Source organism: Echinops telfairi, unplaced genomic scaffold (assembly GCF_000313985.2).
Source record: "Echinops telfairi isolate 266 unplaced genomic scaffold, ASM31398v2 ScPeMD7_9;HRSCAF=40, whole genome shotgun sequence".
NCBI classification, from domain to species: domain Eukaryota; kingdom Metazoa; phylum Chordata; class Mammalia; order Afrosoricida; family Tenrecidae; genus Echinops; species Echinops telfairi.
Window position 1 is genome coordinate 30,065,414 of NW_022103906.1, and position 22,385 is coordinate 30,087,798.

General features: G+C 39.2%; 2 protein-coding genes across 4 annotated transcripts in view; one reads left to right on the forward strand and one right to left on the reverse strand.

The window, feature by feature from the left end:
• Window positions 1-22,385, forward strand: part of KAT6A (lysine acetyltransferase 6A) — a 130,853-nt gene that overhangs the window by 41,252 nt on the left and 67,216 nt on the right. The gene's annotated exons all lie outside the window — the stretch shown is intronic.
• LOC101641946 (nucleoside diphosphate kinase B-like) lies at window positions 17,001-17,660 on the reverse strand. Of its 2 annotated transcripts, XM_004707559.2 has the most exons (2): window positions 17,384-17,660; window positions 17,250-17,270 (listed from the first exon to the last, which is right to left on the reverse strand). In XM_004707559.2, the coding sequence occupies exons 1-2, from the start codon at window positions 17,609-17,611 to the stop codon at window positions 17,250-17,252; spliced, it is 249 nt and encodes an 82-aa protein (XP_004707616.1). In that variant the 5' UTR covers window positions 17,612-17,660. The 2 variants fall into 2 exon arrangements, with proteins under 2 accessions (XP_012861363.1, XP_004707616.1); XM_013005909.2 differs by having other exon boundaries at window positions 17,001-17,660.

The window sequence follows — 22,385 nt, forward strand, 5'->3', positions numbered from 1 at the left end:
TAGTGGGGAGGAGATGAGTCACTCAGGGTTCAGTGTAGCAATAATGAAACTCACAACCTTCCTCTAGTTCTTAAATGCTTCCTCCCCCAACTATCATGATCCCAATTCTACCTTGCATTTTATTTCTTAATCCCATTTTGCAATGAACTTTTTGAAGTTCTCTCGTGTAGTCTTTCAGCCTGGTGGGTTATAATGTGTTTAAGGTTAGCTTTGTGCATCATTTAAAAAGCCAAGTTCACTGCCATCTAGTCAATTTTCTGACTCATAGTGAACCCTATATATAGTTTCTAAAGTTGTAAATCTTTATGGGAGTAGACCACCTCAACTTTCTCTCACGGAAGAGCTGGTAGGCTTGAACTGCTGACTATGTAGTTAGCAGTACAGTGTTTCCCCAACAGTGTCAGCAGGGCTCCTTCAGTAGTTGTTCTATTCTCAATATAATTAGCCCTTGAAGCGTGTTCAAAAATTCACTTAAAAGTTTTGATCGCCACCCAGATTTTAACTACTGTTGACTGGGTCCCATGATAGCACAGTCTATTAATGGAATTTCCTACGCTACATATATTATATCCTGCACCCACATAAAAGCTGCATTTTCAACCTGAGATAAAATATATTTTGTGAAAATGAAGGTTTTTGTTTTTTCTGGGGTAATGGCAACAATGGCTTTTATCAGGTTCCTGTTCTGGTTTTATGGTCCTTCTGCTGGACTTACATGAAATATGGCGGGCAACGGTAGCTGCTGACCTCAAGCTATAGTACATATCAAGCGATTCAGTTTTTCTTGTGAAACCGTGAATTTTCTCTGCTGCTTATGAGCACTTCCAGCACCACTATCTTCCTTACTTGAGGAACATAATTGGTCCCAGGTTTTGTCAATTATGAATAATGTTGCTGTAAATATTCATATATTAGTTTACTGGCTGCTATATAGCAAATTATCAGAAACCTTATCACTTAAAACAGAACATTTAGTCCTTCATAGTATAGAAGCTAGGAGTCTGACAGTATCACTTCCCCTCCAGAGACGGACTTTTCTAGCTTTTGTTGGTCCCCAGCTTTTCTTGACTTGCAGTTGCTCTACTCTGGTCTCTGCTTCTGCCCTCATCTTTGTTGTTCTTCTCGTTATCAAATCTCCCCTTTATAAGGACCCACCTGGATAATCCAGGATCTGCAAAGACCCCTTTTCAACAAGATAACATTTACAAATTTCAGGGATTAAGAGTTGATTTGGGTTGGGGACTATTATTTAATCTATTTATAGTTGCTTTTCTTTTGATTTGGGTAAATACCTAGGTGTAGTTTGGCTTGGACATGTTTCAAGAAGGAGAAGGACATCATTCTTGGTAGAAGAGAAAGACGCTGCATTAGCTGAATTGACACAGTGATTGGAATTAAGCCTGGGTTATGTGTTTGAAATCTATTCAACAGTGGTCTCAAACATAGCTATTGTAAGGATGGCGCAAGACCCAGGTAGTGCTATGTTCTGTTGTACATAGGGTCACTATGAGTTGGAACCTCTTTAACAGCACCCAACAATAGCACAGCATGGCTAGTGGATTAAGCATTAGACTGACTGCTAAGCACAAGATCAGCAGTTCAAAACTCACCAGCTGCCCTGCAGGAGAAAATTGAAGCTTTCTGCTGCTATAAAGATTAATAATTAATTATAGTAAGACATACTTTTATTTAATTTCATTACTTTTAATCTTTCTTCATCAGAGTTTAAACTTCAAGACATTGTAGTACAGTGTGGAACATACAGTAGATGCGTACATATTTTTGAATGAATAAATCAAAAGAATGCATTTTTACAGTTGGCTCAACCTGTGTTAAGTATACTTGTCAGGTGGGGTGGGGTGATAGAAAAAAAAAATCACTACTCAAATAGAGTACATCTAAGTGAACTACCACACAATGCATTTTCTGTTTTTGGAAAAAAATAATGACTAATTATGGCACTAATCATAATTGTTAATATTTCATTTGTATAGACATAATCTAAAAAAAATAATCTGCAAGTGGTATTATGGGTACCAATATAAATATCTAGTAAAGAGTTAAAATATTCATTTAAAACAAGAGCTCATACAGTGTGATTTGGCGCTCTTTTCTAGCTGCTTAGCAGGGTGAACTGAGTGGCACATTGGTGGGCCAGCCAGATGTCTTAGAGCACTAATAATGGGATTCATTTTCACATTGCTGTGTTAGACTCACCCTCACGGGCGTCTGCTTTGTTTTCCTTATTGTCCCTTTCAAGGACTTTCTTTTTAAGATTACTTGCTGCTCTCTTAGCTACGAGAAACTCAGAAGAGTGGGCTGGAATCTCAGATGATTGGGCACACATAGTTAAACAAGCCTGGCTGGCAGTGACTGCTGAGTTAGTGTGCCACTTGAGTATATATGGTAATATATTCACCATATTCTGCAACCGTTACCACTATTCATTTCTCAGTTAAAAAAAAAAATCACCCCAAGGAGAAACTCAGTACCTGTTAAATACTACCTTCCCAGTTTCTCTTCTCCCAGCCCCTGGTCACGACCAATAAACATTTGTGTTCTATGCATTTACCTGTTCTAGACATCTTACATAAGGTGCTAGAATGTTTATCCTTTTGTGTCCATGCTTTACGCAGCATAATGTTTTCAGGGTTTACTCATGTTGTAGCATGTACCAGAGCTTCATTTCTCCACTTGGCTGTTTAATACTTTTCTATCATATGATGTACCACATGTTGTTTATTCATTTATCTGATGGTGGATATTTGAGTTTCCACCTGTTGGCTATTGTGAATAATAACGTAGTGAATATTGGTGTGTAAGTACTGGGCTCCTTTTGAGATAAGGATGTAAGCCTGGACTGGCTCATGAACACCAGTGATGGGCAGGTGACAATCAGAGTTGTTGAGGGACAGCATGCTCAGAAGTTAAGGATTTTGAATTGGGAAGAGGCTTGCCTAAGTGTATGTAGGAGGAGCCCAAACCAAAGCAAACACACTGCCATCAGGTCGGTTCCTCCTCTTAGTGACCCTGTAGCACAAGAACTGTTCATAAGGTTTCTGAGGATAAATCTTCACAAGCAGAAAGCCTTACCCTTCTCCCATGGAATTGGTAGTGGATGAGAACACTCTGGCCAACAGGCCAATGCTTAGCCCTCTGTATCACCATTGGAAAAGGAGCCAGGGTGGGACTCTGGGCTTTCCTAAATCCTTTTGTGGACCTGTGAGCCAAGAGTTCCAGAGTTCTGGTCCAATTAGTAATAGTAATTGCCCTATGGATAAGGTTGAATTTCTGGAGTCTGAACCTAATTCACTTTTATTTTCCGATAGTAAACTAGCACTGTGCTTTGATGGAATGTTTACTCACAGATACAGGGGTTACCTGATCTGCAAGCTTCTGGCCACTTGTTAATAGAAGGTTTTGGTGTTTTTTTTTAAAAAAACCGTTTTATTGGTATTTCCTCCGCATAACATATAACAGAAGGTTATTGAGTGCTTTTGCATGAGTAGTTAAGATTTTCCCTAGATAAGTTCATACACTCTTACCAGTTTGTTCTGTAGACAGTAGTACACATTTGTGGGTGAACTGCAAAGATGGGGCTTTAAAAATTAGTTTTAAAGTGTTAGGTAAAGCAAACTGAACTCTTAATAAGACAGTGTTTATAGACTGTAGAATTCTATACTTGTTTTTTAAATTCTGGGAATTGTTAATAGGGATATTATAATTCAGATTAGTAGTTAGGACACTGTAAGACTGATTCTTTAGAAATAAGCATATCATTCCATAATTGGATTTATATGGGGTTTTTTGTTAGGTAAGTGTGTGGAGTTTCTTTAATATTATTTTGAGGTTTCTTTTGTCAGTGGATGCTAATGTTCGATCAATATTGTGTAGAAAATAATAAAACCGTAAAGTTCTTGTGAAGGATGTTAACACAAACATGATAAACACTGATAACTCTATCATTAGGGTCACCTCATATGTCATTTTTATTTATACTTTGTTTAGGACCTTTCATGTAGATCTTCTCCCCACCATCCCAGAAAGTCCTATTGGACAGCACTACTCTAAAGAACAGCATGAAATACAAATAGTTGAAGACAAGGTTTTGTTTCCATTTATTATGTGGAATTTTTGTAGTTCAATGTTAGCTTTAAATTATTTATCCTAATGAGAGACTCTTTGATTTATTATCTATGGGTCAAGCTTGTCATATTCATATTCTGCTTAATCTTTTATTAGTCTCGTTCTGTATAAATCTAAATCAGTCATGCTGCACTGGGGGATGTTTTGAGCTCAGCGATAAAGATTTTGGCAATACATGTTTTATTTCACTAAAGACATAAAGTGTTTAATATATTTTTCCATATCAATAAAGTGAAGATAATGAAATAACTGATTCCATGGAATTTGAATTAATTCATTGGTGATTGTGAAGTTAATAATTCAAATCTTAACTGAAACTTCTAGTCCCGGCAGATGTCTTTTTTGAAGCTCTCTGAACTTCCATTTCCCTTTCAGACTGTAAACCCTTCAAAGCAAGATTTTCAGTTTAGTACTTCATCGAACTCATTACACGTTTGCTAAGTAAGTGCTCTGGGCCAGTCACTGTCCTGTATTAATTAAATTTTTTTGTCCTTTAAAAAAATCATTTTATTGAGGACTCATAGCTCACATAACAATCCATACATCAATTGTATCAATCACATTTGTGCATATGTTGCCATCATCATTTTAAAAACATTTTCTTTCTACTGGAGCCTTTGGTATCAGCTCCTCTTTATTCCCTCCCTCCCTCCCCCTCACTCTCTCATTAACCCTTGATAAATTATAAATAATACTGTAATTGTTATTTTTATGTCTTAACACTGTCCGCTCTCCCTTCACTCGCGTTTCTGTTGTTCCTCCCCTTGGGAGGGGGAGGGTATACATTGATCATTGTGATCAGTTCCCCCTTTCTCGCTTCTCCCTCCACCTTACCCCTACTCTCATGTTATTGCTAACTCTCATTACTGTTCTTGAGGGGTTTATCTGTCCTGGATTTTATCTCAGGATCTCTTATCTGTACCAATGTACTTGGTCTGGTCTAGCTGGATTTTTAAGGCAGAACTGGGTCATGATGGGGATGGGTGGGGGGAATCATCAAAGAACTACAGGAATGTTGTATGTTTCATCTGTGCTATACCGCACCCTGGCTGAGGGGGTGTGCAATTGTCTACAGATGGGCCTTGGGTCTCTGACCTGCCTCATTCACATCAATATGATTGTTTTGGATCTTTTGATGCCTAACACATTATGGTACCTTGGGAGTGGAGTATTGGAGAAACAATGTGTTAGTCTGGGTAGTTCTAGAGAAACAAATCCATGGACACAACATATGTATAAGAAAGAGATGTATATACAAGAGCGATTGAATATGGAGAAAACATCCCAGCCCAGTGCAGATCAAGTCCATAAGTCCGATGTTAGCCTATATTTCTGATACCAATCTATAAAGTCCTCTTCAGGCTCAAGAAACCCATGCAAATGAAGCCAAATGTAGGACGATCACAGGCCAGTGGGTAGAAAGTCTTTGGGTCCAGTGGCATTGTAAGCATCTCAGCGCTGGCAGGGGTCTCTCCGTGGCTTCTCCGGCTTCAGAGGTCTGGTTGCATCCATGTGGCTTGTCTTCTGCAATGTCTCCCAGGGAGTGAGCAGAGAGAGAGAAAGTGTCCTCTGCCTCCAAGGAGGAAGTACCAGATTTCCCAGAATTCTCAGGAGAAGGCCATGCCCACAGAAGTCTCATTGGCTATCTCCAGATTGACCGCCTAGACTCTACCCCTACATTCTTCATCCTTAAATAAACATCAGATTAGGTGACTACCACAACTGTTAACCTCAATGTCAGCCCCTCTGTGAAAGAAAGATGGAGCTGCCTACTCCTGTGAAGGTTTAGCTTCAGAATCCACAAGGACAGGTCTAGTCTGTCCTATAGGGTCATTATGAGTTGGAATCGGCTCAATGGCCATGAGTTTTTAAAATTTTATATTTAACATCTTCATTTTAAAAAATGAAGAACCTTGCAAGTTTAGTTGCTTGTTCAACTCTAAGACTAGAGAACTAGGAAAACTTTCTACCAGGGTATCTTCCTCACTCCGGAAATCCACTGCCATTGGGTTGATGTCTGGCTCCTAGTGACCCTATACAGGGTTTCTGGGTCTGCAAATCGTTATGAGAACAGTATAGCCTCATCTTCCTCTGTTAGGACTGGTAGGTTTTAACTGCCAATTTTGTTGCTGTTCGCTGTCCAACACTTACCTGACAGCCACCAGGATTCCTAGTGGATTGTTACATTCAATCATAAGGAAGTCTTCACGCTGCTGTCAATTGATGTTGTGTGGCTGGACTATATCAATGTACAACAAAATCATTATAACTTAGGATTTCAACACACAACATTTCCTATTTGTTGATTTTTTTTATAGCACAGTCTTATGGTGTGGATTGTATTATTGGAGGTACAGCATTATTATCTTGAGAAAGCATTCTTAGTTTTAGATTAGAAGAGATCAGCTGACTTTTCAAGTTAAATATCGAGGTTAGTATGAGGGGCCTTCATAAAGTTTGTGGGAAAAATTCTATTGTTAAAAATTCCAGTTTTCCATTAACTTTTGGAAGCCCTCTTGTGTAATGTGCTATGGGGTTGGAGTATCCAGATAATAGTTTTATTTCTGTTGTGTACACAGATAAGAGCACTGGAGTGCTAAGAACAAAATTCCCTAGGCACTGACTAGATTGTCCATTTCCTACGTGAAAACAAACAAAAACCCACAGCCATCGGGTTAAATTCAACTCATAGCGATGCTAGAGTAACTGATATGTTTTGTGGAATTTTAGAATTGTTCCCCTCCCCGCCCCCCAAGGTCCTGAACATAGTGGTGGGTATATATTAGCTATTTATAAGGTAGTTGTAATTTGACAGGATACATTATTGGCTTATTTCTGTGGTAGCATGTGCTTGTGTTTGGCATAGACCAGACCAAATCAGACTTTTCTTACAAAATATTAGCTTGTTTCCTCGTTGGGTTAGAACACTGGCACAGATCTAGCCCCCAAAACAATTCCATTTCAGAAGAGTGTCTTTCCTTGTGAATCAAGTCTTTAATTAGAGGCTCTTTTTCTTTTCAAAGGCAGCTGGCTCCCTTTTCTGCATTTTCTCCTGGGGGTGTGGTGGTGGTTGGTTGTGGTGGTCCTGGTGGTCATGGTGGTTGTGGTATATGTGTTTGCTTGCAGCATTTGAATCTGTGCAGCACATTGGCTTTCTAGACATCCTTTGTATAGTAACAGCATGTGCTGAGGGGGCTGGCAGCCAGTTTTCTTCCTCCTCCCCCTCCTCTCAACCTCTCTCCCTCCCTAGATCTGGTGACATTACATAGATAAATGTGCTGGCTAGGAAAACAGCAGAAGGAATTGAATGGCTGCCAAAAATTTGCAGCATGAAACCAAGCTGGCTGCTTCAGCCTCGCTTTCCTGATCCCTTATTGTGTGTGTGCAGGCTGCACTTGTCAGGGCTTTCCTTATTGCGCATGACGTCACTATGTTCTCCGCCCTCATTACACTGCCTTGTCTTTTAAAAAGCTACTGTCTTCAGCCTTCAAACTTGCTAAACACTTAAGACTATTTTTACAGTTAGAGAAGAAGTATTGAAGGCAAAATGCAGTGTAAGTCTGAAAGAAAATTAAATTTGATGTAAAAATTTGATTATAGAGTATGTGAGTGTGTATGTATGCGTGTGTTTCTGGGTAATATTAGGGCAGTGTAGAGACAATAAGGTGATTGTGCTCAAGCCTACCTGAAATTATTAAATTGCTTTTTGTTAAAAAAAAAAATCTTTGTTCTTTAGGAAGAGGGTTAGTTTCTCAAAGGACTCTAAAAAGAGCTTTTAAGATCAGCATCACAGTTCTAGAGCAGAAGTGATTTAATTTATTTACTTTGGTGCATTAAAGAAGATAACGTGGAATCCCCAAAATTGGAGTTTTTATTTTCAAGACCTAAAGCCGCATATATAGACTGAAAAATGTGTCAGTAATTTTAGAGAAAAATAAGCTTTTTATTATTTTCCAAAGTTTAATGAGGTTACTCAAAACTATTTCTAAAAGGAACTTTGCTTGTTAATTACATCTTTATATTAAAAAAAAAAAAACTACTACCACCACTACCACACACACTATCCCTCCTCCCCTCAAAAACAAAACAAAACAAAAATTCACAGCTATTTCCAACATAGTAATTCTGTAGGATAGAGTAGAGCTGTCCCTGTGGGTTTCTGAGAATAACTGTTTTAAGAGAGTAGAAAGCCTCATTTTTCCACCACCCCCACTTTCCCAGGAGCAGCTAAGTAGTTTTTAACTACTGACCTTGTGGTTAGCAGCCCAACTCCTGATGCACTATGCCACCAGAACTCCTCCCTTTTTTCAGTTTCTCACTGCCATTGAGGCGATGCCGACTCATACTGCCCTGTGAGTGTCAAAGAACCATCCTTGTTACTGAGAAAAAGGCTAATTCTAGGGTGACACTGGCAGGAATAAGAAACAGCTTGGAAGAAGCTAGTCTGCCCTTTTGTCATCTTGACCTTGAAGTTTCATCTTGATGCTCTCTAGTGTTCACTATTGGTGGATCCTAGAAGGAAGCCAGGTGTCCGAGGAGAAACCAGGTGTAGAGTCCAAGCCCATTATTACAAAGCAGAGTATGTATAGAAAGATGCATATGGAATTGAAAGACAACAGCTTAGTAGCTCACTTACATATTGGCAGGAGTGCCGTCTTTCAGAAATTCAATTTGGCAGTATATATTAAAAATATTAGAAATGTGCAAACCCTTTGACCTAGTAATTCCAGTTCAAGAAGTGTATCCTAAGGAAATAATCCAGAAAGTGAGCAAAGATCTATCTATGTACAAGGGTGCTTAATGAAGTGTTGCATGTAATGAAAAATTAGAAGTAATCTCGGTGTTCATCAGTATATGGGATCAAGTTATTTTACATGTAAAATATGTAGTCCTTCCTTATAAATATTTTGATTGCATTTGTTATGGAAACATAAGTTTAACACAAATCAGATTATACACAACAACATGTAGTGTGGGCCTATTTTTTTTTTTTTTTACCCATGTGTAGGAAATACGAGAATTATACGAAAAGAGGAACAGTGTTAAGATGAAGAATGCAGTCTGACTGTTTGGTTTAGTGTGTAGGCTCTGCCGCTCATTATCTTTTTTAGGGTTGGTAAATTAATTTTACTAGCTGACCTTTTAAAGATAGGTATGCACATCAGTCTGCTTTTTGTGAAACGTGTTTCCACATTAGTTTCCCCACCTGGAAAATGATGTGTTACTGTCCCCACCTCTTCCCCCATAGGGCAGATGAGACATTTAAAAGCATAAAACCAGTGCTTGCCCAATTATCCTTAGTTTGGGAACCTGGCTGTTTCAACACACCAAAGTTGGTTTTTTGTTTTTTTTAAATCATTTTGTTGGAGGCTCGTCCATCGTTGATCACAATCCATCCATCCATTGTGTCAAGCACATTTGTGTACATTTGTTGCCATCATCAATCTCAAAACATTTGCTTTTTACTTGAGCCCCTGGTATCAGCTCCTCATTTTTCCCAACCCTCCCCAGACCCGCCTCCCTCCAAAGTTTTTTTTAAAAAATATGGTTAAGTTTGAATATTTTTCCTAAATAAAGTGCAAAATGCTAAATCAAACAAACAACAAACTGCTTGTGAGCAGTAGGTGTACAGTAATAGGTGTACAGCTATTAGGAGGAGGGAATTTACTATCTTATCTAAAAAATTTAAATGCTAGTATTATGATTTTATAATGATCAGCAATATTCTTTTTCTATTTAAAAATGAAGAAGCAAAGATAAAGTATTTGCTTACTTCAGGAAGACCTAGAAACTTCAGTATGCTTTATAGGTAGAAGTATCACCCCCTGCCACCTCCATGTAGCTGATTACTGTGGCTTGTCAGTCACCAACCCCTTATCTCTTCTAGGGAAATTCCACCCTTCCTCATAATCTATACAGTTGTTCAGGAATTTGCATTATTTTGGTTGCTTTTGACTAGCTTCCCCAGGGTATCACATTGCTTTAGCTTCTTGGGCTGTCTTTGTTTTCTATTGTGCAAAACTTAAACTTCTTGCTCCCCACCCACACCCCAGCCCCCAAATTAGAATTACTCTGGGGCTTTGTGTGTGTGTGTACACTGTTTCATGATACCTAAATATCTTGAAAACTATATAAAATTGAAACAATTTAGAATTGAGGTTTTTTTGTTCTAAAAAGTATTTTGACCACCTTGCCATCAGCAATTGGTGACTGGCTACCTCTTCCTCTACTTCCCAACCTTCTTCCACATTTTTTGACTTATCAAGATATTCTTTGTTTTTTGGGCTGAAGAGTTTTGCTCTACTTATTCACAGAGAGTTGGATGTGCTATCTGCTAAAACAAAAGAGACTCACTGCCCTTTGAGCTAATTTTAAGGTCCTGCTAGTAGTATCTATGGCAACCCTGGTGATGTTGTGGTGGTTATCTGCTGGGCTGCGCATAGAAAGGCTCGTAATTCGAAACCACCAGCCATTGGAGGGAAAAACACAGGGCTTTCTACTCCTGTGAAGAGATACAATTCTGAAACTCACAGGGGCAGTTCTACCCTGCCCTGTAGGGTTTCCATGAGTCAGCATCCACTCGATGGCAGTGAACTTTTTTCCTTATCAGTTCTGAGGTTGTAAAGGGGCTATAAAACATTGACTTTCTTCTTGTTACAAATATTGGTGCTCTTATGAGAAGGCAGGGGAACTCCTGGTCAGTGCAGGGACAGTGAATTATTTAATGTGGGTCTTCTGGCTAGTCTCTTAACTCCCACCAAGTGACTTTCCCTGCATGGGTCTGGTAAGAGGAGGAAAATATTGATAGGATTCATCTGTGAGTAATTGTGAACAGGATTCCCTGGAGTGCTATCCTGTTGTGTATAAAATGAACCCTCTGTCAAGGGGGAGGAGGGATCTCATTACCAGCAAGAGCCGGGGCAGGGCACATCATTTTGATACGAGATCCTTGCAGTGAAACTGCCAGATCCAGAAAACAGCTATAATATCAGAGGAGCAGCAGCAGAACCAGGAACCAGAATCTGGAACAGAGTTTGGATCCTAGCCTATGGAGCAAGTAAAGCCTGAGTACTTTTTGCAGGAGGCTGGCTTGCAGAGTGGGGTGCTTCTGAGTATTTAATTTAGTGATCTGGGTTTGCTGAGCCATGTTGAGCTGGGTTTGCTGAGCCACGTTGGGTTAAGACATAAGCAGAGTGGTATGCCCCTTTGGGCACTTTTTAGTACACCCAAAAGAACGTCGTAACATATCCTCATAAACAGTTGTCCTGGGTATTTCTCAGTGGCATCACAACTTGTTAACTTCCTTAATAAGCCCCATTAATCATTGATTTTGTGTAGACATCGCAATAGATAATAGAACCCAGAGAACAAAATGGAGAACATTAATTAAGACAACAGAGTCATAGTTTTAAATATGTAAGTATAAATACTATTATTTATTTTAGTACTACTACTTACTCTCTTGGAATCTCTGGGTGGTATGAATGGGTGGAGGTTTGAGTCTACTCAGAGGTGCTTTGAAAGAATAGGCAGGTGATCTACTTTAGAAAAACCTGTCATTGAAGAACTTATGGAGCACTTTTCTACTTTGCCACATAGGGAAAATTATTTTTTAATTTTCTTTTTCCTTATTGGCTATTTACATTACCAATAATAAAAACCCAGTATTTTTTCTCACGTTTTCCCGCTTTTCTTCTGAACCTTCCTGTGTGTTAGAAAAATGTGTATTTCTTTGAGTGACTGCCAAAATTAGATGAAGCTATATGATGTATTTGCATAAGGTTTTCAGCAGATACTTCTCCCATAGCAGGGAGCAGATTCCTTTTTCCTTATCTGTTCTTAGTCTGGAAGCTCTGCTGAAACCTGTAATTTTGGATAACCCTGTGCTAGCATCTGAAATACCAGTGACCCAGCTTCCAAAATCACAGCAACACACAAGCCACCACAGTATGACACACTGACAGACAAGTGGTTCCATCAAATTGGTTCTAACCCATAATAATCCTATACGATCTCATACACAACAGAGTGTAACATTGCCGTGCTCTCGCCATCCTTACCGTAGTGTCTGTGCTTGACCCCATTGTTGCGCTGTCTTCTTGAGGACTTTCCTTTTTCACTGCCCTTTCACTTTCCCAAGCATGTTGTCTTTCTCCAGGGACAAGTCTCTCTTGACAACATGTCTAAAGTATGTGAGACAAAGGCTCACCAGCCTTGCCTCTGAGGAGTACCTCTTCCAAGATGGATTTATTTGTTCTTTTGGCAGTCCATGCTACTTTTAATATTCTTTGCTAACATCACATTTCAAACATAGAGGTATAGAGGCCAGACTTAATGTCACATCTAGGATTATGATTAAAGGGCCATATTGATCGACAACATCAGTGAATATGAATATGAAATGAATATGAAAGTATTGGTGAATACCTTCCTTCTAAATCATCTCATTTATTTATTTTTTAGCATAGAAAATGTTCTTTTGTTGATGTTTTTGTGCTCAAGTAACACTAAATAAATACTTTAATGTGGGAAATAATGCAGTGTGATAGTGTATGTGTACAAAAATGACTAAAAAATCGTATGTGACATTAGAAAGTTACCTATACACGAGTTTACATATGATAATATGACTGTGACTTAGGAAGAGTCTTAGGTGTGTAAAGGAATCTAAAATAGAGTGAAGGGAAGAGACAGTAGTAACTTGGAAATATTTTTGGATAAATGAGGGCAATAATGTGCTACTGACAAATGTAGAAAAACATGGACAATTTTTAATTAACCACTGAATATGAGAAAGCGATAACGTCACAATTTGTTAGCACAGATTTTTAATTCCACAAATAGGAGTATTAGCCATTTTCCATGTCACCTGTGATTAGAAAATAGAAAATTGTTATAGTCTCTTAACTGATACTTTCTCATCTAAACTTACAGTAATCTGCAGACATAGTAGAAGTAGATTGAAATTGATCATTATTATTCTAATTATACCATTAACTTATTTGCTTTCACCAATAATCTTATCATAGTGTCTAATTGTAGAAGTCGTTGGGTGAACTCATAATAAAAAATGAATTCAATTTAGGACCTTTATTAAAGCTTTGTAATGGTTAATGGGTTATATTGGAAGTGATTAAAATTATACAGGGTTAGCTTATTGTGGACTATAAATAATGGAAAATAGACTCTTTACCAGGCCATTCATTTGGTTTTATTGCTGTGTATACTTTTACCAAAAAAAGATTATCCTAAAAAAAAGTTTAATAAATGCCCATAAAGTAGAGTGCTTGTTAATAGTGTACGGGTTGCTAAAGAATTTAAAGGGGTTGAACCTATTGCAATGAACGATACATTCTCCCCACCTCACCCCCCTGGAACCCAATAGAAACATGGATGAAGGGTGACAGCGGTCAGTGTAAGACAGGAAAACAATAATTTATAATTTATCAAGGGGTCGTGGGGTGGGAGGGAGGGAAGAAAGAGGAGTTGATACCAAGGGCTCAAATAGAAAGCAAACATTTAGAAAATGATGATGGCAACATATATGCAAATATGCTTGATACAATTGATGTATAGAATGTTACAAGAGCTGTAAGAGCCCCAATAAAATGATTTCAACAAACAAACCAAAAAAGAATTGAAAGGGATTATATTCAACCCAAGTATAATTTCCTAGGATATTACTATAAAATCTAGGAAAAGCTTTAAGAATATAACTGAGGCTCTGGAGGTAAGTGTATTTTATTGTGTTTTAATTTCAAAAGAGCCATATTGAGTATAAAAATGTGTCACATAGTGTTTATGTGTGCAACATCCAACTTCATGTATTTCTGTAGTCCCGTAAGATTTTAATGAGAGTTCAGAAATCCTGCTCTGAGAACGGGATAGAGCAAACACAGCAACTCCTAGCACACAAAACCATGTATCTTGTGTCTCCTGTATACTACCATGATTTGCATCATGGCTCCAAAATACAGCAAAACCAGTGTTAGTGGTAATAGCAGCAAGAAACAAAGGAGAAGTATGGATTTGGAAATGAAACAAAAGGTTATCAAGCATGAAGGTGGTAAATCAGTGAATGTTGTTGCTTACAATTTAGGCATATTGTACTCAACCATTAATATGATTCTCCAAAACAAAAAATTCTCCAAGCTGTTAAAGAATCATATCCACTGAAAGCTATGAACCTAATGAAAATGAGAGGGTGATATAGTTAAAGTTTATTGTGCCAACCTGGCCGATAAAAAAAGCACGTGGGGTTAATTGAAGGGTGGCGAGATAAATGGCTTGGTGAGCCTCACCTTTCTAGGTCTCGGGTCTCTTGCTTTGTGATGGTCGGACCAGGGTGCGGAGCCTTAGCCAGTTCCCTGCTTCAACTGGCAAGGCTGACTTCCTGCAAGACCTTCCCAAGGAGAAGCTGCATGGACCTACCCTGGGTGCTGGAGCAGCCGTGTGGAGGCCCCTGCCAGCGCTGAGATGCTTACACGTTCACTGATTCGGCTTTCCTCCTGCAGTTGGTGTCATAGTGTGTGTTTTGTGAGATGGAGGAGGACTTTGCGGATTGGTGTCGGACATATGGGTTAATGTTGGACTTGTGGGCTTGGGCAGTACTGGGTTGGGATGTTTTCTAGACGTGCACTTAACTCTTATATAAAACTCTCTTACACATGAGTTTCTGCGGATTTGTTTCTCTAAAGTACCCAGACTAATTAATACAGAGGGACAGATATCAGAATGGGGAAATTGTTAATCATGTGGATCAAATACCAGACACAAAAGCAAATTCTTCTCAGCACATTGGATGATTATTGCTGATAACACAAAACTTGCCTAAGATGTGTATTAGAAAAGCACGAACAGAGTGTTCTCACAATGTCCAAAGCATGTAATGGCGTGTCATGAACTGAATGGTGTCCCCACAAATGGTGTCAGCTTGGTTGAACTGGAATTGCGAGGTTTGTCAGTTATGTAATGGTGTAATTTAGCAGTTTGTAATGACAGTCACCCCCATAATATGATCAGTTGTCAGAGTATTAGGGTGGGACTCTACCCCCTACTCAAGTCACAGCCCTTATCCATTTTAAGAGCCATTTCCCTGGATGAGAGAATAGAACTGAGAAAGAGGGTTTAGTTACCACTAAGTAAAAACAGCTGGAAGCAGAGCACATTCTTTGTATTGGAGGGCCCTGTGTTTCGAACTTTCTAGACCCACAGAAAGATTGATGCCAAGACACGGTGATCTCCCAATTATTGCTGTGTTCACAGTTGTTGAAAGGTGTCAAGGACTTTTTCCTAGAGTAGACATAGAAAGCTTTCCCCTAGAGTTGCTCCCTGAATTTGGATCCCTAACCACTTAACCAAACCAAACCAAACCAAACTCACTGCCATCTAGTCATTGCTGACTCATAGTGACCCCACTGTGGCTTTCTGAGACTGTAACTTTATTGGAATAGAATTCCCATTCTTGAGGAGCTGCTAGTGGTTTTGAACGGCCAACCATGCAGCCTGCATGCAGCCCAATGCGTAGCAACTACACCACCAGGGCTCTACACTTAACACTGTGAGGAGATATATTTGTTAGAATCATCCACTTGTGGAATTTCTGTTATAGCAGCACTAGGTTACTATGACAGTCCTATTTCATAGACAGTATTGTGGGCATTAAGTAAGGCATGGCTGTGTATATAATGTGTACACAGCTTTTAAGAGCTAAATTAAATCTAGAGTGACAGCTGCTTACCTTGGACACTGGCTTTCTGGAGAAAATGTGGAAAATTGAATTCTAAATGGTCAGAAACGAGTTGGGAAAAGCACTGTGTCAATCCAAACGCCTTTCCTAATGAAAGAATAAAGCATTGGTTACAATTGAGGTGGAATGTCACAGGGCTTACCTGACTGGAAGAAAATGATATGTCTTACTTAGAGTGTTCAGTTTTCTCAATGAAATATAATTATCTTCCAACAAAGTTTGCATTTCCTAAAATGAACTCTGTATTCCAATTTGTTTCTCTTACAATATTGGAACTAACTGCAAAAATTCTCTCAAAAGGATTACTTTTTAATCTTCCACTGCATAAGAAAGTACTGTGAATTTGTCTCTAATTACGCTTTGTGGACTGGTTTTGCAATTAATGGTATTTAGATATGCTTTGGGAATGTGAGCTGCCTCTTTAGCCATCTCAGTTTTTAGCATAGGGCTGGTATGGTAGTGTGCACCCCCAGACTTTTCATTTTATGTAAAGCCTAGTGCTCAGTTTCTGAGCATCATTAAAAAAACTTTTTTTTACTGGTATATATTTCACATATCATACATTTGAATGTTCAGTCAGATTAAGATGATTTGTGCACACCACAGTCAATTTCAGAACATTTTGTCATACTCATTATTAGCTTTTTATTTCTTCCATCCTCTTCTGCCATGCCCCTAGTAATTATTAATCCAGTTACTTTCTCTCTAGATTTACCTACCTTGTATTTCATATACAGAAAATCATATAAAACACAAATAAGGAAGCTAACAAATGACAACTAGATGAAACTGAGCAAAAGCCGCAATTAAAAGGATAGCAGGAAATATTAAACACTGAAACAACTTTAAAATGAGCCAGAAGAGAACAAATGATAAGGTATTACATTTCAACCTAAGCATCTGCTGTAATTGACTTTACAAGGCTTGGCATCTGATAGGTTATTCATATCCCTGAAGTATGGTCAGAGGGGATTCACCAGAGGATGAATCATGTGTTGACCCTACAAGTAGATTTGGGCCTTCCACTGCCCTCCATAGCCTTCTTCAAACCAGATGTTCAAAATTTAAATTTTGATACCTTCCCCGATCAGATTTTTTTTTCCCCCCCAGTCTCCAAAGACTTTATTGTATTGGTCAGTGTGCTTTGGAAGGAGACAGGACATCAATCCTACTGCTTCCAACCCCAGAAGAAGAGCTGTACACAGGACAGGCACAGTGCCAAAGGGCCCACGGAGATGGGACTGCTTTGTCCGCCTCTTACTCGTAGATCCAGTCATAGCAACAAGACTTGTACTCTACCAGTTCCTCCGGCTTAAACCAGAGGCTGATTTCTTTCTCAGCGCTCTTGACCGAATCACTGCCATGAATGATGTTCCTGCCAACTTGAATACAGAAGTCCCCTCGGAGGGTGCCTGGCTTAGAATCTGCTGGGTTGGTCTCTCCCAGCATCACCCTACCCGTCTCCACCACATTCAGCCCCTCCCAGACCATGGCCACAATGGGTCCTGAGTTCATGTACTTCACCAGCCCTGGGAAGAAGGGGCGGTCTTTCAAGTCAACGCAGTGCTGCTTCAGGTGTTCCTCGGAGGCCGGAACGAGCTTCATGGCCACCAGACGGAAGCCCTTCTGCTCAAAGCGCTTGATGATGTCGCCCACCAGGCCGCGCTGCACGCCGTCCGGCTTGATGGCGATGAAGGTGCGCTCGCTGTTGGCCATGGTGCGAGTCCGGCGGTGGGGAGCGGGTGGCCGGGTCGGCGGAGCTGGAGCAGAGCCCCCGATCAGATTTTTTAAAATATTAATTTTATTTTATTGGGGGCTCTTACAGCTCTTATCACAATCCATACATATATCCACTGTGTCAAACACATCTGTACATATGTTGTCAATATCTTTTTCAAAACATTTTCTTTCTACTTGAGCCCTTGGTATCAGCTCCTTGTTTTTTATTTTTGTTCCCTCTCCCACCCTCCCTCTCTCATGTCTCCTTGATAATTTATAATTTACGCCCCCCGCCCCCATGTCTTACACCAACCGCTGTTCCTTTTACCCACTTTTCTGTTGTCCGTCCCCTTGGGATGGGGGCCATATGTCGATTATTGTGATTGGTTCCCCTTTCTCTGTGACCCCCCCCCTTTCTCTCCTACTATCGCTGCTCCCCTTATTGGTTCTGGGTGGTTTATTTGTTCAGGATTTCCTGTGTTGTGAGCCCTATCTGTACCAGTATACATGCTCTGGTCTAGCCAGATTTGTAAGATAGAATTGGGGTCATGATAGAATTGGGGAAGAAGCATTGAAGAACTAGAGGAAGGTTGTGTGTTTCGTCGGTGCTATACTGCACCCTGACTGGCTCGTCTCTTCCTTGTGACTCTTCTGACAGGGGGTGTCCAACTGACTACTAATGGGCTTTGGGTCTCCACTCTACCCTTCCCCTCATTCTCATTGATAGGCTTTTCTTTGTTTGTTTTGGGTCTTTGATGCCTGATACCTGATCCCATCTACACCTCATGATCACACAGGCTGGTGTGCTTCTTCCATGTGGCTTTGTTGCTTCTTACCTAGATGGCCTCTTGTTTATCTTCAAGCCTTGAAGACCCCAGACGCTATATCTTTTGATAGCTGGGCATCATCAGCTTTCTTCACCACATGTGCTTGTGCACCCATCTTGTCTTCAGCAATCATGTCAGGGAAGGTGAACATCACAGTGCCGTGTTAGTAGAACAAATTGTTGTTGCATTAGGGAGTACTTGAGTGGAGACCCAATGTTCATCTACTGCCGAATACTTTTTAAATAAATATATGTACATAGATCTATTCCTCTATCATTATATATAAATTTTGTATTTGTATATCTATATCTATATATGCCTGTATTTAGACCTCTATAAATGCCCTTTGCCTCCCAGTTCTTTCTTCTATATCCTTTTACTTTCCTCCTGTCCCACTAGCACGTTCAGCCTTTCTTCGTGTTTTGGTAATTTCTCTTGGCTACATTGCCCTTGATCAAGCCCTCCAAGCATCCTATGTCATCTTCGCCATCAGTTTTAGGTCCCTTATTCTTCCCTTGTTCCTGGGTTTATTAGCATCTCCTTCCTTCCCCCCCCCCCCCCCCCCCCCCCCTGCCCCCCTCGTATGTTTCCTGGAACCGTCGGTCCCCTTGTTCTCTGCTCTGGATTGTTCATCTCACCTATCTTGCCCAGAGAGACATGCAGTCAATTAGATGTGCAAAAAAACCCAAAGAAAAACAAAACATGACCACAAAAAAGGAAGACAAAAAATAAATGAACAACAGCTAATATACCAAGCCAAAACAATAAATAAAGCCATTTAAAAAACAGCAAAAATTGAAAAGCCCTCAAATAGCTTCAAGTCTGTCCATTAACCTTTATGAGTGTTTTCCAGTTGAGTCTGCTGGGGTGCCACACTCTGGCCCCCAAATCCCCCTTTGGCATTCCTTCGGGACTTCTTTGTTTTGCTCCCCTGCTGTTCCACTGTACACCTTTAGTGTTTCAGCCCAGTGCGGTGGGGTCAGATCAGGCACATCTCCCTCACTGTGTCCCCAGTGCTGTCTGCCTTAGCACTGTGTGTCAGTGAGCGACTTCGTTGTGTCTCGTGGTGGGGCCGGCCCTGGTATCTCCTCTCTGCATTGGTTGCTCTGAGTCGGAATATTGTCCTCAGGGCTTGGTGGGTCCCCCATCAGATTTGGATTTTATTATTTACAAGCCTTGGATTACACATGTTGGTGTGCTTCTTCCATGTGACTTAGTTGATGCTTTGAGCTTAATTTTGATTTCACACTACATTGTGCCTAAGAATAGTGCCGTTTCCCTCTCTTCCATGGGTGTTTATTAAGTGTAGTGAATATAATAAATGCCTTTAATTATTTAGAAATACCTTTAATTCTGTACTTCAATAACATATTAGTGTTAGCTGAAAATTATTTAAGTTTCAGGCTCTGTAAAATTAATTTGAAGTTCAGTTTACTTAATTTTAATTGTAGGAGTAGGATAAATAAATACCTAGGAACTCTTAGAAGATTTTAAAGAAACATTCTAGTCTGTACTTGGAAGAATAAGGAAATCAAGTTCAATCTAATTTGATTCAGGCTCAGCAACTCTGTGACAGAGTAGATTTTCTGAAAGCAGACTGCCACATTTTTCTTCTGGTGGGTTCAAACCACTAACCTTTTGTTTAGCTCTTTAACCACTGTGTCAGCAGGGCTTCTTGGAAGTCACAAAGTAAACCCACTGGCAGCCCAGTTATTTCCAAGGCTGTAAATTTTTTTTTTTACTGTCATTTTTGTAAATGATTTTATTAGGGTATTATACAGGTATTATAACAATCCATAAGTCAATTATATCAAGTGAAATGTACATATGTTGGCATCATCATTTTCAAAACATTATTGTTCTACTTTAGCCCTTTGATGTTAGTTCATCTATTTCTCTCCCTCCCCACCCCCACTCTTGTGAACGCTTAATAAAGTATATATATATGTTTTTTTCTTTTTTCTTTTCTTTTCTTTTTTTAATCCCAAGGCTGTAAATTTTTATGGGAGTAGATGGCCATATCTTTCTCTGGTGGAGCTGCTGTTGGCCTAGAACTGGCGACTTTGAGGTTAGTTAGCAGCTCAACACTTGACCGAACAGTCACGAGGGCTTCATTGAAGTTGAGGAAGGTGTGTAGATTTGAGAGGAGCTTATGGTGGTTCGTGTATGGAATAACCTGCCTGGATAGCTGTATGGCAGGTGACTAGAGAAACTTTAGTTCTGGGTTGAATAATGCAGATTGAAAGTTTTAAAAATTTACCTTTGTCGTACAAGATAATTATTAAGGCATAAGAGTAAGTTATTTTATGTGTTTGAATTAGACATCTTCCATGTAGGTACAATAAGAATAAGATGGATACCATGTAAATTTAGTAGCCAAATTGAGTTGTAACTAGTAATTATTTTTCCCACTTTGGGGGAGTGATAACTTATTTCTAGAGTCTAATTACAGTACACTAAGTTATTATATAAGGGACGTTTCATAGGAACAGTTTAAAAATGCAGAATTTTTAGGTATAGGAAAATTGTGCTAGTTGCATTTTTCTGTGAGTCTTGGCATATATAAATTATCTGACTGGAGAAAATAAATCATTTCACTTAATTCACAATAACAGGAGCACAACGTATAGCCTTTATAGTTGGTTATGCTTCTAGACTTTTATATTTAAATCTAAGGAAGAATGACGTGACCTTCTCGTTCTTTGTTTGATGTGTATTTGAGTACTATAGAAAGACATGAATTATGTACTACTTTCATACTCACCATTGATTATTTGAACTTGTCTCGTTAATTTCTAATGGCATTTAAAACTTTTTAATTTTGTAGCTTTTAGGAAATCGTATGCTCTTACTACCTATGAAATGTTTATCATAGGGGCTTCTGAAGTTATAAATCTGAGGTTACAAGTGCATTTTTGTGCTAGAAAATTCTGGTGGTGACTGATTATAGAATTGGTTATGTAATTTAACGTCACAAGAACTAGAGCTAGTTACAAAACAGATGCTTGCTTGTTTTGTCAGTGCTTTAAGAATGGAGAATATCATACAACTGGATTCTAGTTCCTCAGAACAACAACAAAGTCCATATAGGCTATAAATCTTTATGGGAGCAGAATCTTTCCCCTTGCTAACTTTGTGGTTAGCAACCCAACTTACCGTATACACTTGTATAAGCCGACTTGAATATCAGCCGAGCACCTCATTTTGCCACAAAAACTGCATTAAAAATGTGCTGAACAACTCGGCTTATACTCAGTTATATTTGGTATATCCCATTATGCCCCCAGCGCTCTCTGAGTTCCTCAGAAGATATTAGGAAGTAGAGACAATTATAAATGTATAATGCCTTTAAAAATAGTAAAGGCTCTTTAGGGAGAAAGTAATGAAAATTGAACTCTAAGATGGAAATCTTAATGTGCCTGGATATCTACAAAAAGCCATAATTGAGTATATTCTAAATATCTTTCTAAAATATTTTCCTACATATTGTAATCCTCAAGTCATGGAGATCATTGGCCACAATTTTTATTTTCCTATTTTAAAAAGTTATTTCCAAAAACTCAAGTCAGAATGCTGCTCAGCTAAGTCAGAATGCTGCTCAGCTATTTACTAGTGGCCAGAGCATCTAATATGTGTTTTCCTCAGTGCTGTCCTCTGGTGATTATTGTGGAGATCTCAATATTATTCCTAAATCAATCCAGGGCAGTAGATGACACACAAGGCACAGTCTAAGTGCCACCTGCTGCAAATCCACTTTTACTTTGGAGAAAATGAGTGGAGTATGAGAAGAGCATTTATATATTATAATTATGATGGAGCTCTGCAAAGCGTTTAGCAGGCTTATATTAATAGCCAATTCATTGTTCTTTTTATGTAAGGTATTGTAATTTCTAGTACCAAACCCACTGCCATTGAGTTGATTTCAACTCAGAGTGATCCTTATG